This window comes from Palaemon carinicauda, chromosome 1 (assembly GCF_036898095.1).
Source record: "Palaemon carinicauda isolate YSFRI2023 chromosome 1, ASM3689809v2, whole genome shotgun sequence".
Taxonomy (NCBI): domain Eukaryota; kingdom Metazoa; phylum Arthropoda; class Malacostraca; order Decapoda; family Palaemonidae; genus Palaemon; species Palaemon carinicauda.
In genome coordinates, this window is record NC_090725.1 from 249,653,137 (window position 1) to 249,667,252 (window position 14,116).

Here is a 14,116-nt window from a genome sequence, read left to right on the forward strand (position 1 = left end):
TGTCGCATATAATCTTTGCCTCTTTTTTTATTAATAATCCAGAGAAAGCACTCCTTCTTACATCATAAACCCAGGCTATTAAAAAAAAAAAGTTGTGAATAAGAACTTTCAGTATAGTTTTAAGCTTTTGTCTCTTTTAGTCAAATTAACAGACTTATCCTTCACTTTTTATCCATTTGTTTCTGAGTTGATATTCATGTATGGTTTATTGACTTCCCTCTTCATGATTCTCTACAGTATAGTCACTTAATCCTTTTACTGCTTTTTTTATCTCACGGTTTCAAAGTCCGTCTCTGCATTTTTACTATATCTCTAATGAGGAACTTTCAGTGATCTACCACATCCTTTTGTTTTGATTTTCTAAGAGCTGTCTTATGTATGATTTTCAGTTATTCTATTCATTCTACTCTTTTGTGATCTGGCCTGCCTTTTTGGTGCTTTCACAAACCTTTTCTAATGTATGATAAATTATATTTCTGTAAAATCGTTTTCTCAAAATGTCTACCAAGTATCTTTCTTAAAGAAATTTATATAAGAAGGATCACTATATTATCATCCAAACCTAGCATCAAACTTTTTATTCTTCTATTGACTGAAAAGAAGAGTAATGAAAGAACTGAAAATCGAATATTTTTGTAAACAACAATTTTAAATCTACAACAACTTTGATATATAAATTTTTGTTTTAAACTGAACATTCTCTTTTACCATTATTCCTCATTGAATATGTAAGACCTTGTTACACCAACATTTCAACATTTTTTTTCCAGCTAATACACTGATTGCCGATGCAGATGATATGGGAGCACTTGTTAGTGTTAACCCAGATTATCTGAATGATGATATGGTGAGTCATTTGCTTCCAACTATCCAAAAGGCTGTCCGTCAGTACCAGTTGACTCATGAATCTCTTCTATACATTTTGGAAGGTAATTTCTTATAGTTTTGAAATGACATTTACTGTGGGGAATTACTACGTGTGTATTTTAATTTTACAGGTATGTTCTTTATTAAAACTGAAAAAGAATTATAGATTAAGCATTTACTTGTTAATACAATTATTTTACCACAAATAGTTGATAACAAACTCGGAGGATTTTGATTTATATATATTGCAGTAAAAAACGTTTAATCAGTGATTTCATGAAATCACTAAACTTTTTTAGTGAATGTGTAATCACTGGGACTGTTAGTGATTACATGTAATCACTGAAAAGGTGGATCAGTGATTACATGAAATCACAATGTCAGTTGAATTTATAAAATGCATTATGTAACTAATTCATAGGTATTACATGTGTTTTTATTAATTAGGATGTGGTGATGTTAAATGTCCACTCACCATGATCTATAATACTACTAAAGGCTGATTCACACGACCCTTCTTTCCGACTGGCTGGCCAGTGGCTAACCGCCGTCAAATGTTGTACATCCACACGAGGCATTCCCTATCCGTTTACCCGCGCGCGGTTTTCATTGTTTACTTAGAATGTCACATGAGGACAGAGTAAATTACGATAATTTTGACACTATAAGATGTTGGTTGATAACTGTGTTGATAAAATAAGTTATGCAACTTCATTATACTTTATGCACCATGCCAACAATATTAAAATTATGATAAATTTGCCTGTTTTATTTAATGCCTCTCCAGTCACTTTCCATATCTTTTCTTTATGTAAATTATTTCTATACATCTTGTTTGCCATGTCTAATATCTCCTGATACCCTTGAACAAGTTCAATTAGCCTCTCATGCATGGTGTCAACAACAAACTAACTTTCATTTTTATGACTATACTGTGAGGAAAAGTCGGGGCTGTAGGCCACGAAACAAACGGGTACGAAACAGGTCCTCGTTCACACGAAACACCATCAGCCTGTTGGTTGGGACGGGTGGCTAACGTCCGTCAAACTGGCCGAGGTTTCTTGGAAAGGAAGCCGATCCAACTCGGACGGCTGATGACCGAGGGCCGCCGTCAGCCTGACGGGTCGTGTGAACAGTTGCATTTGAATATACGTAAGAAAGCTAGACATCACTTAACCGACGGCCAGCCTATTGGAAAGAAAACGGGTCGTGTGAATTGGCCTTAATGGAGTCATTGTCTGTTTACATCCGAACAATAACAGCTAAACATCGTGGGGTATGGTACCAAATTAATACCAGCATTTAATCTGGAGTTTTTCTAGATCATGTACCTAAAATGGAAGAATTATGTTTTAACATACCTTTAAATGCTACTTTGTGGGATCCAGCCATCATTTGCCTTCATACTTATGAGAAAATCCAACGATGGTGAAATGGAAAACCAGAGACTCGGTGGTTTTAACGATTGGCTCTTTAGCTGTTCAGTGAACTCGGAGCACAGGGAAAACAGTAGACTCCAGTGGTTATTACGTTTGGAAATTTAGCTACTGAACAAATACAGACCACAGGAAGTAAAGGAGACTCCAGCTGTTATTATGATCGGCTATTTATCTTTTTGCCAAACTTGGAGCACGGGGAAATCAGTAGACTCCAGGGGTTATTACGATTGGCCATTTACATACTCACTGAACTTGGACCATGGGGAAAACAGTTGACTCCGGTGGTTATTTCATTTGGATATTTACGTACTCACCAAACTTGGACCACAGGGAAAACAATTGACTCTGGTAGTTATTTCGTTTGGCTATTTACCTACTCACTAAACTTGGACCACGGGGAAAACAATTGACTCTGGTAGTTATTTCGTTTGACTATTTACCTACTCACTAAACTTGGACCACGGGGAAAACAATTGACTCTGGTAGTTATTTCGTTTGACTATTTACCTACTCACTAAACTTGGACCACGGGGAAAAACAATTGACTCTGGTAGTTATTTCGTTTGGCTATTTACCTACTCACTAAACTTGGACCACAGGGAAAACAATTGACTCTGGTAGTTATTTCGTTTGACTATTTACCTACTCACTATACTTGGACCACGGGGAAAACAATTGACTCTGGTAGTTATTTCGTTTGGCTATTTACCTACTCACTAAACTTGGACCACGGGGAAAACAATTGACTCTGGTAGTTATTTCGTTTGGCTATTTACCTACTCACTAAACTTGGACCACAGGGAAAACAATTGACTCTGGTAGTTATTTCGTTTGACTATTTACCTACTCACTATACTTGGACCACGGGGAAAACAATTGACTCTGGTAGTTATTTCGTTTGGCTATTTACCTACTCACTAAACTTGGACCACGGGGAAAACAATTGACTCTGGTAGTTATTTCGTTTGGCTATTTACCTACTCACTAAACTTGGACCACGGGGAAAACAATTGACTCTGGTAGTTATTTCGTTTGGCTATTTACCTACTCACTAAACTTGGACCACAGGGAAAACAATTGACTCTGGTAGTTATTTCGTTTGGCTATTTACCTACTCACTAAACTTGGACCACGGGGAAAACAATTGACTCTGGTAGTTATTTCGTTTGGCTATTTACCTACTCACTAAACTTGGACCACGGGGAAAACAATTGACTATGGTAGTTATTTCGTTTGGCTATTTACCTACTCACTAAACTTGGACCACAGGGAAAACAATTGACTCTGGTAGTTATTTCGTTTGACTATTTACCTACTCACTATACTTGGACCACGGGGAAAACAATTGACTCTGGTAGTTATTTCGTTTGGCTATTTACCTACTCACTAAACTTGGACCACGGGGAAAACAATTGACTCTGGTAGTTATTTCGTTTGGCTATTTACCTACTCACTAAACTTGGACCACGGGGAAAACAATTGACTCTGGTAGTTATTTCGTTTGGCTATTTACCTACTCACTAAACTTGGACCACGGGGAAAACAGTTGACTCTGCTGGTTATTTCAATTGGCTATTTACTTACTCACCAAACTTGGACCATGGGAAAAACAGTTGTCTCAGGTGGATATTTTGATTGGCTATTTACCTCCTCCACCAAACTTGGACCACGGGGAAAACAGTTGACTCCGGTGGTTATTATGATTGGTTATTTAGCTACTCACCAAACTAGGAGAACAGGGAAAACAGTTGACTTCAGTGGTTATTTCGATTGGCCATTTAGCTATTTAGTAAACTCGGAGCTCAGGGATAACAGTAGACTCCACGTGTTGTTACGATTGGACGTTTAGCTACTCAGCAAACTCAAATCACTGGAAAAACAGTAGACACTGGTGGTTATTTCGATTGGTTATTTACCTACTTAGCAAACTCAGAGCAGATGGTAAACATTATATTCCACATGTTGTTACGATTGGCTATTTAGCTACTCAGCCTACTGTAAGCACAGGGACTCCAGTTGTTATTTTGATTGGCCATTCGGCTACTAAGCCAACTCAAAGCACAGGGAAATCAACATACTCTGGTGGTTATTTTGGTTGGCTATTTACCTACTAAGCCAACTTTAAGCACAGGGAAATCAGCAGACTCCGGCAGTTATTACGATTGGCTATTTAGCTATTCGCCAAACATGGAGCACGGGGAAAACAGTAGACTCCAGGGATTATTACGATGGGCTATTTAACTACCAATTAAATTTCGACCATGGGGAAAACAGTTGACTCTGGTAGTTATTTCGTTTGGCTATTTACCTACTCACCAAACTTGGACTACGAGGAAAACAGTTGACTCCAGTGGTTATTTTGATTAGCTATTTACCTACTCACCAAACTTGGACCACAGGGAAAACAAGTGACTCCGGTGGCTATTTCAATTGGCTATTTACCTACTCATCCAAACTTGGACCATGAGGAAAACAGATGACTCCGGGGGTTATGACGATTGGTTATTTAACCACTCACCAAACTAGGAGAACAGGGAAAACAGTTGACTTCAGTGGTTATTTTGATAGGCCGTTTAGCTATTCACCAAACTCGGAGCTCAGGGATAACAGTAGACTTCACGTGTTACGATTGGACGTTCAGCTACTCAGCCAACTCAAATTACAGGGAGAATAGTAGACACTGGTGGTTATTTCAATTGGCTATTTAGCCACTCGGCAAATTCGGAGCAGAGGGTAAACAGTAGACTCCACATGTTACGATTGGCTATTTAGCTACTCAGCCTGCTCTAAGCCCAGGGAAATCCACAGACTCCGGTTGCTATTTTGATGGGCTATTTAGCTACTAAGCTAACTCAACGCACAGGGAAATCAACATACTCCGGTGGTCATTTTGGTTGGCTATTTACCTACTAAGTCAACTTTAAGCACAGGGAAATCAGCAGACTCCCGTGGTTATTTCGATTGTTTATTTAGCTATTCCCAATGATTACCTGTATTCACTGAAAATTTTAGCGATTTCATGAAATCACTGATTGCTCATTATCACTGTAACATATATGTCCTGAATGACAGTAAAATACCTGAAGGAATAAACTTGGAGAGAAAGTCTGAAAATTTACCTTAACAGTATTTTTTTAACCAAATAATTCTTCAATTATCTATTGTTGTGCACTATATTTCATGATTTAGTTCCAGGGTGTAAAGAATTACAGTTTTCCAGTAGAGTAAATAAAGTCAAAATTGGATGGTGATGTAATTAGCATATGTCATTATGTGATTTTCAGCTTCCTTTGTTTATGCTTTAAATATCTCTTTTTTTTTTTTTTAAGTTCTTATATTTCTTAGAACATGTCTCACTTGAGTCTGACACAGATGTTTATATTTAGGAACATGATTCTCTCATTCCAAGCCAACACTTTTCATAGATTAACTTCACTGGATGTTTACTACATCTTAGGGGCTGGGTATACACAGGTAAAATTGTTCATTTAGATTGCTGGTTATGACAGAAACAAGGTCAGTTAGTTAGTTACATGTCATTGTTAAAGACAACAACCAATCTCCACAAACATTTCGTTGACCAAAACAGAGCGCATCCACTAAGCGGGGTTTGCTGCAATTGCATAAGGCAAATGATGAATTGTGCAAGAACAATCCACTAAACTACTCGTGCATTTTTAGTGTGACTATTCCATGACAGGCATCAACATCAACTCTCAGGATGATATCCTTTATGAAATGTAGGGCAAAATTCTTATTATTGCTTCTCTACATTATTACTGAAATTCTCTTAGTTATATTTGAAATAAAGAATTATTTTGGGTAGCATTTAAAGGGTTAAAGGCTGCTGTATGGTTTATAAGACATGTATAGCTTACTGATAGTGCTGAGTTATGGAATACATCAAGAATTGGATGCATTCATTGCTTGCCTTCTGGTGAAAACTTTTAATACCCGTGAATCAGTCCATTGATAGTACCTGCCTTCTCACTTTATGGTTCAATGTATCAGTTCAGGTCTCTGGGCTCTGATCTAGGTACTGCTACTCAGGTTTTCATTCTGATATTCACATGGGTAGTAACTTGGGGCCAATATAAGGAATACATACGATTGTGAATGTATCTCTTGAGTGGAGGATCCTGACCTCCTTTGTGTGGCAGTAGTTACAGGAATGAGTTTGACTTTTCGCTTTCATCATGATCTGGTGATTGTGATAATCGAGGTAAAAGTCTAATCTGTTACCCAACCAGAGGTTGAAGAACTTGGTCATGCTGGTAACAGTGAGATTTGCTCAATTAGACAATTGCATTAGTAAACCTAAGGTGGTAGTGAGTTTGTTCTGTCAAATAGAACTGCCACAGTGCAGGCAGAATCTTTTCGCCATCTTTCTTCACTGGAAAACCTCATTCCTCAAGCAAGGGCCCTTGCTATTGATTTCTTCAAGTACCGTTTGAAGGATCACTAGTTAGTCTCCAAGGATCACCATCCATCCTTGTGATAGCAGGATAGGAGGCTTGGGTCGATCTTACCTGTTGGCTAACAAAGAACCCTCACAGGGGAGTCCCAATCAACTCTTTGCCTCCTGACATGCAACTGTGCTGAGATGTGTCGAAAGAGGGGAGGGGCACATGCCTGAATGAGAAGGTTGTCTCAGCAGTGTGGTAAAATAATATAATCTTCTCTTCAAAGTCTTGGGACTGGACTAGCAGCCTTTCTAGTGCTGCAAAGTTTCCAGGAATATTGAAGAGGCTTGCGACAACACAACTATATTGGCTTCCGTTTACCTCTGCAAGCTGATGAAGTAGAGGTATTTGTGGATGGCATTCCATGCCGGGAAGGTGTCAGCCAATCCCATTACGGGGAAGAGGAATGGGCTAGAAGACACATTTAGTTGCCAAGGAAAGGCTATAGTGTCAGAGTGGTCTCTACCTCCTGATATAATGGAGAGGAACCCTCCAACAGATTGACCTGTTTGCCACACAGCTAAACATAAAGCGCCTCAGGTTTTCTCCCCCAGTCCAGCTCCATAGTCTATGATTGAAGTCGCATTGCAATACTCATGGGATTTCTCTGTTCAACCCTGGAATATCGGCCAATCTACTGTGTGAGTTTACACTGGGATTCGAAGTTGATTTGAGTGGCTCGCAGATGGCCTCATGATGATTGGTTTCCTGTTTTGCCTTTTTGAGATCCCAAAGGGACTCTCTTGGCCCGTGGTCTCCCAGGGAAAGGGAGCCATTCTCTATGATGGATATCATAGAAAGGATTCTTCTCAAGTTACATCATCTCTAGACCAGGTTGCGACTTCCTCCTGACTGGGAGAAGCTCGTCTCAGTAGCAGCCGCCAAGGCTATCGCTCAACGTCTTTGGACAGAAGGGTCTCATAGAAGGTGCCTCTTCTTGGGAGTGAGTTTGACAGTCTTGTACTTTTCAGTACCTTGTCCAAGCCTTTGAGAAGGCCTCAATCAAAGCTCTGACTCCCAAAAGTCTCTGCTGTCTTAAAATTGGCGAAGAGGTTAGGGAAGTAACATGTTCTGTTTGCCTTAGTCTTCCACTCTGTGAGGTGTAGGATGTCCTTAGTCTAGTGTCAGGGCACATAGCCAAACTCGAACCCTGCTGAGACACGACCCCAAAGTTTGAGCCCTTCTCCATCCCGTCTGTATGTGAAGTATAGAGTGGAACGAAGAGAAGAGGCTTTTGTGCCCGTGAGGACTCTGCAGTGCTATCTGAACCAAAAAAAAAGTGTCTAGAACACAATCTGTTTAGGATTTTAGGAGGCGATCCATAATGCATACACCTCAACTGCTGAGAGAGTCTAGGTATGAGCTAGGACTGGAACTTGCGAAGTAAGGGGCTATGCCTCACCTTGCATTCAAGAGGAACATTGTTGTCAGCTAGGTATTGAAGGTTGGGCTGTTTTATGTACCAGACCACCTTCAATGGCCTTTAGTCTATAGGAATACCCACAAGTCCCTTGGCGCCTTTGCGCTTGGTCTTGTGGTGGCTGTTCAAGTAATGGTGTAGTTAGCCCAGATCCCTTATGGGACGATAAGTAACCTGTGTATAGAACGTATAGATGTAAGTCTGGAATGGAGGCATAATGACTGGCTCTTCTCCTCCATTCTTTCTGCCCCTATCGTAGGGACAAAGTGGTCAAAGTGTTGCTCATTGGATTTGACTTGATGCTGGTAAACTACACTTCTGAGCTTTATTCTTTAGAACATAGAACATAGAGAGGTTCTCATTCAACTTTCCTAGTCAATGAGATGGTTGGTGTCAAGCCTTTGGTCATCATATACCAGGTAGATTATTCTGGACTGAGATCCCCCTCTGGGGAAAAGATCCCTCTTTTGGCCATATACCAATCTTCTTGGACAGGCCAGTCCCTATCAGCCTATTCTTCCCATTGATAGACAGATAGGAGGTTACTGGAATCATCTTCTTTGTTCCTCTACAGGACCAGGTAGATTGGGATTTCCAGGGAAGAAAAAAGAACTTACCAGTTTGATTCTAGGGCACTTCTGACCCACCAAGCAGTGAGTCTCCCTACCTAAAAGACGATGGTTTGTATCCTCTTAGAAACATATTTTTCCTAGCTATACAAACCTGAGTATTTTAGATTATACTTCCCCCTCAGTCACCCCTCTTAGTCCTGTTCCAAAAGGTCATAAGTAGAGAGACTTTGACAGGTAAAAGTGTTGGGCTCCTCGCCCTCTCTTCCGTCTGTTGCTTAACTGCTCGTTAAAAAGATTCAACAACCATCCAGCTCGCGTTGAAAACATATTCCCATACTTAAAGGGCTCCGGTTTGTATATCTATGAGAAAGGCAAATTAATTTAAGAATTTGGGATTTTCTCTTTATATTGCTTGACTCAAAATTACATCTTTCTACTCTCTCCAGTCATATGTGCTTAATGCTCAAATTCTCACTTTTCTAGGTCTTCATCAAAGCCCATTTTCCAGTTACTTCTTACAGGCATTCTTTCTGTTAACTTCATAGCTAATACTTTTCTCGCTAAAAATTCCTTATCCCTCGTCATCACCTGTCAAAATCATCAGATTTTATTTTCCAATTACTGGAATTTCCTCTTTTGTGATTTTATCTTCTTAACAAACTATCCATGAATCATAGCATTTTATGGTCACACCACATCGGTCATGTCTGATACCCTTTGCTTTTGTAATGTCCGTCTAATTGTTTGTCTTGATACCCTAGCCAATTTCCTTCTCATACTGTATGTATGGAATGATTTTTTCTCCTTATTTTAGTACTACTGTATTTACATGGTTTCCTCTTTTTAATGATGGTTTATATAGTTGAGGTCTCTGTTATAAAGCAAAACTAGCAATTAGACTAATTGATTTAATTTTTAAGCTTTCCTCCATTTACCTTATAGTAATTTTAAAGCCTGCTTAAGCAATCTTACTCTTCTATGATATTTACATTATAATTTATATCTATTTCTTTTGTCTTTTATTAATTTCATATGTTTTCCACCCCTGTGGTCTTATACGAGTATCTTTGTTTTCAAAGTTTTTGTATAATCTGATGAGCTCCTCTGCTTCTTGCAGAAAACCAGGTTATATGTCATGCAAAAGATTTAATTTGTGGTACAAGTATCAGTTTATAATACATAGGTTTTTATCTTTACATCTTCCGGTACTAAGTCACGTGTTCCATCGTCATTGTTTAGTTTTTACACCTTTGCTGTTTTGTTTATTTCTATAAATTAATTTTTAGTGAATAAAACCTTTTATAATCACTGCTTGTGAATTGTATATAATCTGAATATATATTAATAGGTATAGTGTTTAGATTATAGTATTAGTTTTTAATGTCTTTTTTTAGTTCTTAAATTTTTTTTATTATGCTCAGTTAGTGATATATTCTTCCTGTTATGCACCCTCATTGTTCTTTCACTGGGAAGTGGCTTGGAAAGTTTATTGTGGATTGTTTATTCATGTCACCTAGTTGCTTGCTAACCTTCTGTCCTTTATGTCTAGTATTTTATTGATATGTACTTCCTACAAAGAACCTTTGGTAACTTAGTATTATATTCTATGTGCCTGGAGATTTCAACCTATCTACAGTATATCTGTGTTCAATTGAAAATTTAGTTGTATAGACTTGGTGATAGTAGAATGCTTTCTTGTGTAGCTCAAAGTTATCAGTTATTTTTTTCAAGAGATGCTTTAATGAGTTAGCAAGATATGTGTACCTCCAAGCATTTCATGGGCAGGCATACACTAGTAATATCATTTATATGATACTCTTGTTGAATGCCTTTTTAAAGAGTCTTTATCTTTATTGACTTTTTAGATTTAATGGGCTTATAACAACACTAAGTTTATTATATTATCCCATATTTGTTTGTACAGGCTATCCCAACAGATTGAGGATGCTAGCAAACCATCATAGCAAGATAAGACAAAACTTTCAAATACATGAACATCTTAGAAAGAAGGTGAGAATATGAAGTATCTTGGATGAAGTACGTATTGCCTTAACATTTTAAAATTCAAGCTTCATACTCATACAGTACTTTATCATAATGATTGATATTAAAACTTTTTAAAGAATAATCATCTTATCCACAGAATTACACTTTTCAAAGAAAAGTTATTTATTTTCTATTTACATACACTGTATTGTAGTTGAAAATATATATATTTTTATATCCCAGACACATAAATTCATATTTAGAATAAAAAGATTGATGATTGCACCTAAACTTCCACAGGTCTCCCTTACTAAACTGAATCAGTTGTGACAGTGCCATAAGGTGAGGAGGAGTCATTCTCTTAAATTACATTCATGGGATTGTGTTAAAAGAATTTATTTTTCAAAATTTTTTCATCTGCATAATTTTTTCCCCATATTAGCCTTGCTAGTTCTATTCATTAATACATTTTTAGATTGGCATTACTAAGAGTAAACATACCAGTGTCCTATGATATAGAATAATGGTAAGCTGTCTTTTAGAACCTATTAAAGACAATCTAGAGAACTGCTAAGACTCAAGGTTTTGATAATGTGATGGGTAGTCTCCAGTTAGTTAGATGGGGCATGGATGGGTTTTGGATGAATTACCTTTAAATTGGTTGTCTGATCAGATTGGATTGTAACACAACCTTTATTGTCACTCTGACAACAGAGGCCACAGATCCATGGAACATTCCCCTTGTGACCAGAGCTTCTTTCACCTGCTAAATCATGGCAAATGGTGGGAATGTGTAATTATTTAGATTTCTCCAGTATGTAACAGGTCATCTACCTTCTGTGGTGCCGGATGTGGAACAGGTGAACATAACGCCTTTATCTTTGCTCAATGACACTGCAAACATGGCTTCCATATGATGGGTGACCCTACTATTTCCAAATGTCTGGGTATACTGACCTCTGTCTGCTTAGCTGCACTTTTCTTTTACTCTAAGAACTTGCAAGAAAAGTTATCACAGGCTGACTGAGGGGTAGGTCGAGTTGTACTGATGGTGACAGAGAAACTGAAATAACAAAGGCTCTAGCACCATTTTTCTTCTTCTTCTTCTTCTTCTTCTTCTTCTTATTATTATTATTATTATTATTATTATTATTATTATTATTATTATTAATAGCTAAGCTACAATCCTAGTTGGGAAAGCAGGATGCTATAAGTCCAAAGGCTCCAACATGGAAAAATAGCCCAGTGAGGAAAGGAAATAAGGAAATAAATAAACTACAGAGAAGTAATGAAAACTTAATATACAATATTTCAAGAACAGTAACAACAATAAAATAGATCTTTCATAATCTATAAAAAGAGACATATCAGTCTGTTCAACATAAAATCATTTGCTGCAAGTTTGAACTTTTGAAGTTCCACCGATTCAACTGTACTATCTTTTAATGTAGTTTTTATGAAGGTGCTTTTATTACTATTGAAAATATTAGTAATATCAAGGTTTTTATAACAGCCACGGATAGTCTCTCGACTGTATACATTTTTTACAGAAGTAACGAACTTGTTTTTCCCTTTACGTGAACATTTATTACAAACTATTATATTACGAAGAAGACGTAGTAGGCGGGGATTTTATAACCTAGGACAGAATCAGCCTGAATTGGGACAGTGAAGAACAAGAGATCACAGAAAGGCTTTATTGAAAGGAAGGAAATGGGATTTTTATTTTGTTTTATGGGTAAATGTTGATAACCTGAGCTTCTGGATTAAAAACTATATGAACATCACGTGAGTATAGTGAATGACAAGTTTTATTTTTTTTTTGAAATCCATTTATTTCATCACAGACCAATTACTTTGATAAAATCTGAATAGAAAGTGAGCTGAGCTGTTGACACTTTGACAAGATAAAAAAGGGATTTTGACGAAGGAAAAATCTATTTCTGGGGAGAGACCTGTGGCGCCCGGTGAAAAGTCCTTCTTGTATGTCTTTTCTGATAAAACCTTCCAATTATACCAGAGAAAGATAAAAGCATGGAATGCTGAGGTTACAACCCTCGCGCGAGCACCTTTTGGGTGTCGTGTATAAAGCAAAGGCGCGTGAAATCCACTATTCCGCAGTGTACTCTTCCAGGATGGGAGTGGGTCTCTGGAAGAAGGTCACCGGTGGAGGAGGGGATCCCTGTGACCATTTCCAACCCAAGCCCCTTGATATTATGCTGTGAGCCCATGGACTGAAGGTCCAATGATCCCGGAAGTGATAAAGTCTCCCTCCTACCGGCATCACATCATTGGGAGGGAGTGAACTTAGGGCCCCTCCCTCCACGGGAACCCCTTGCTCTGGGCCCGCCGCGTTGGCGGAACTGTCCTCTACCTCTGGAACTCCCTCTTTGGTATCCACGAAAGGAACCGGAGGGTTCGTAGGCAGGGTTGTATGCAGGTGAGGGCATCCAAGAGGGGTTGGGCTGTGTACCAGGGGGAGCAGCGAGGTAGACTACCTGCTGAGGGGGCGCCTGTTGTCGAGAAGTCGAGGCCGCGGAAGGCTGTGGGGACGAGGTACCCCGGGCCGCTTTGTAAGGACTAAACCTCAGCTTCTTCTTGAAGAATGTGTGTCTCTGGGGTTCGAACCTCTTTTTGGCTGAGAGACCCCACCTTACCTGCAAATTCTGGTTTGCCCTCGCTGCGTCCTGAAGAACCTTATCCACCTCGGTCTGAGGGAAGAGGGTCTTACCCCAGCAGGAGGAAGCTATCAGTCTGTTCGGCTCATGCCTGATGGTGGCCTCCGACAGAACGAACTTCCTGCAACTAACCCGAGCTGACCAGAAGTCATGGAGATCTATTTGGTAGGATAGCAGCTGGTTCTTTGTGGCATGAATGAGAAGGGAGCTCATAAATTTTATCAAAATATGTGTCGAAAATTCAACATATGTGGGAATGGGTATGAAATCCCAAACAACAGGTCTGCCAAGTTCCTGAAAACCAGCCAATTCAAGGTCTAAGAAATGAGGAACATGACTCTCAAAACCATTAGTTCATTCTAATACATTATTGGAACAAAGACAGTAGAGAAGTATAGCTGAGTTGGAAGAAATAATCTTGTAAAGCCAACCTTAATATTTCAATAGTGACAAAGAGTTTTAACCCCATCCAAGGAGATGCTGTGTGAAGTAATGAAGATCTACCTGAACAAAAAGATAAAAGTTTCTTGAATTTCCAGTCATTGATCATCCTCTTTGAAGGAAAGACAGCAATGAAATACTCAGATCATTTAGACATGATCCAAGATCACAACAGCAATCTTCAGTTAATTGTAGCATGCAGATTCAAATAAGCACCCCAAGAGGCTCAAGTGCCGTGTGTAAGGGCCTC

At 38.7% G+C, this 14,116-nt stretch overlaps 1 protein-coding gene across 1 annotated transcript in view; it reads left to right on the forward strand.

The window, feature by feature from the left end:
• The window catches only part of LOC137638777 (galactoside alpha-(1,2)-fucosyltransferase 2-like), a 60,607-nt gene that overhangs the window by 33,515 nt on the left and 12,976 nt on the right, over positions 1 to 14,116 (forward strand). Inside the window, exons 5-6 of the mRNA XM_068371148.1 lie at positions 771 to 929; positions 10,686 to 10,771. Of these exons, the coding sequence (XP_068227249.1) occupies positions 771 to 929; positions 10,686 to 10,771 (245 nt within the window). The remainder of the gene's footprint in view (positions 1 to 770; positions 930 to 10,685; positions 10,772 to 14,116) is intronic.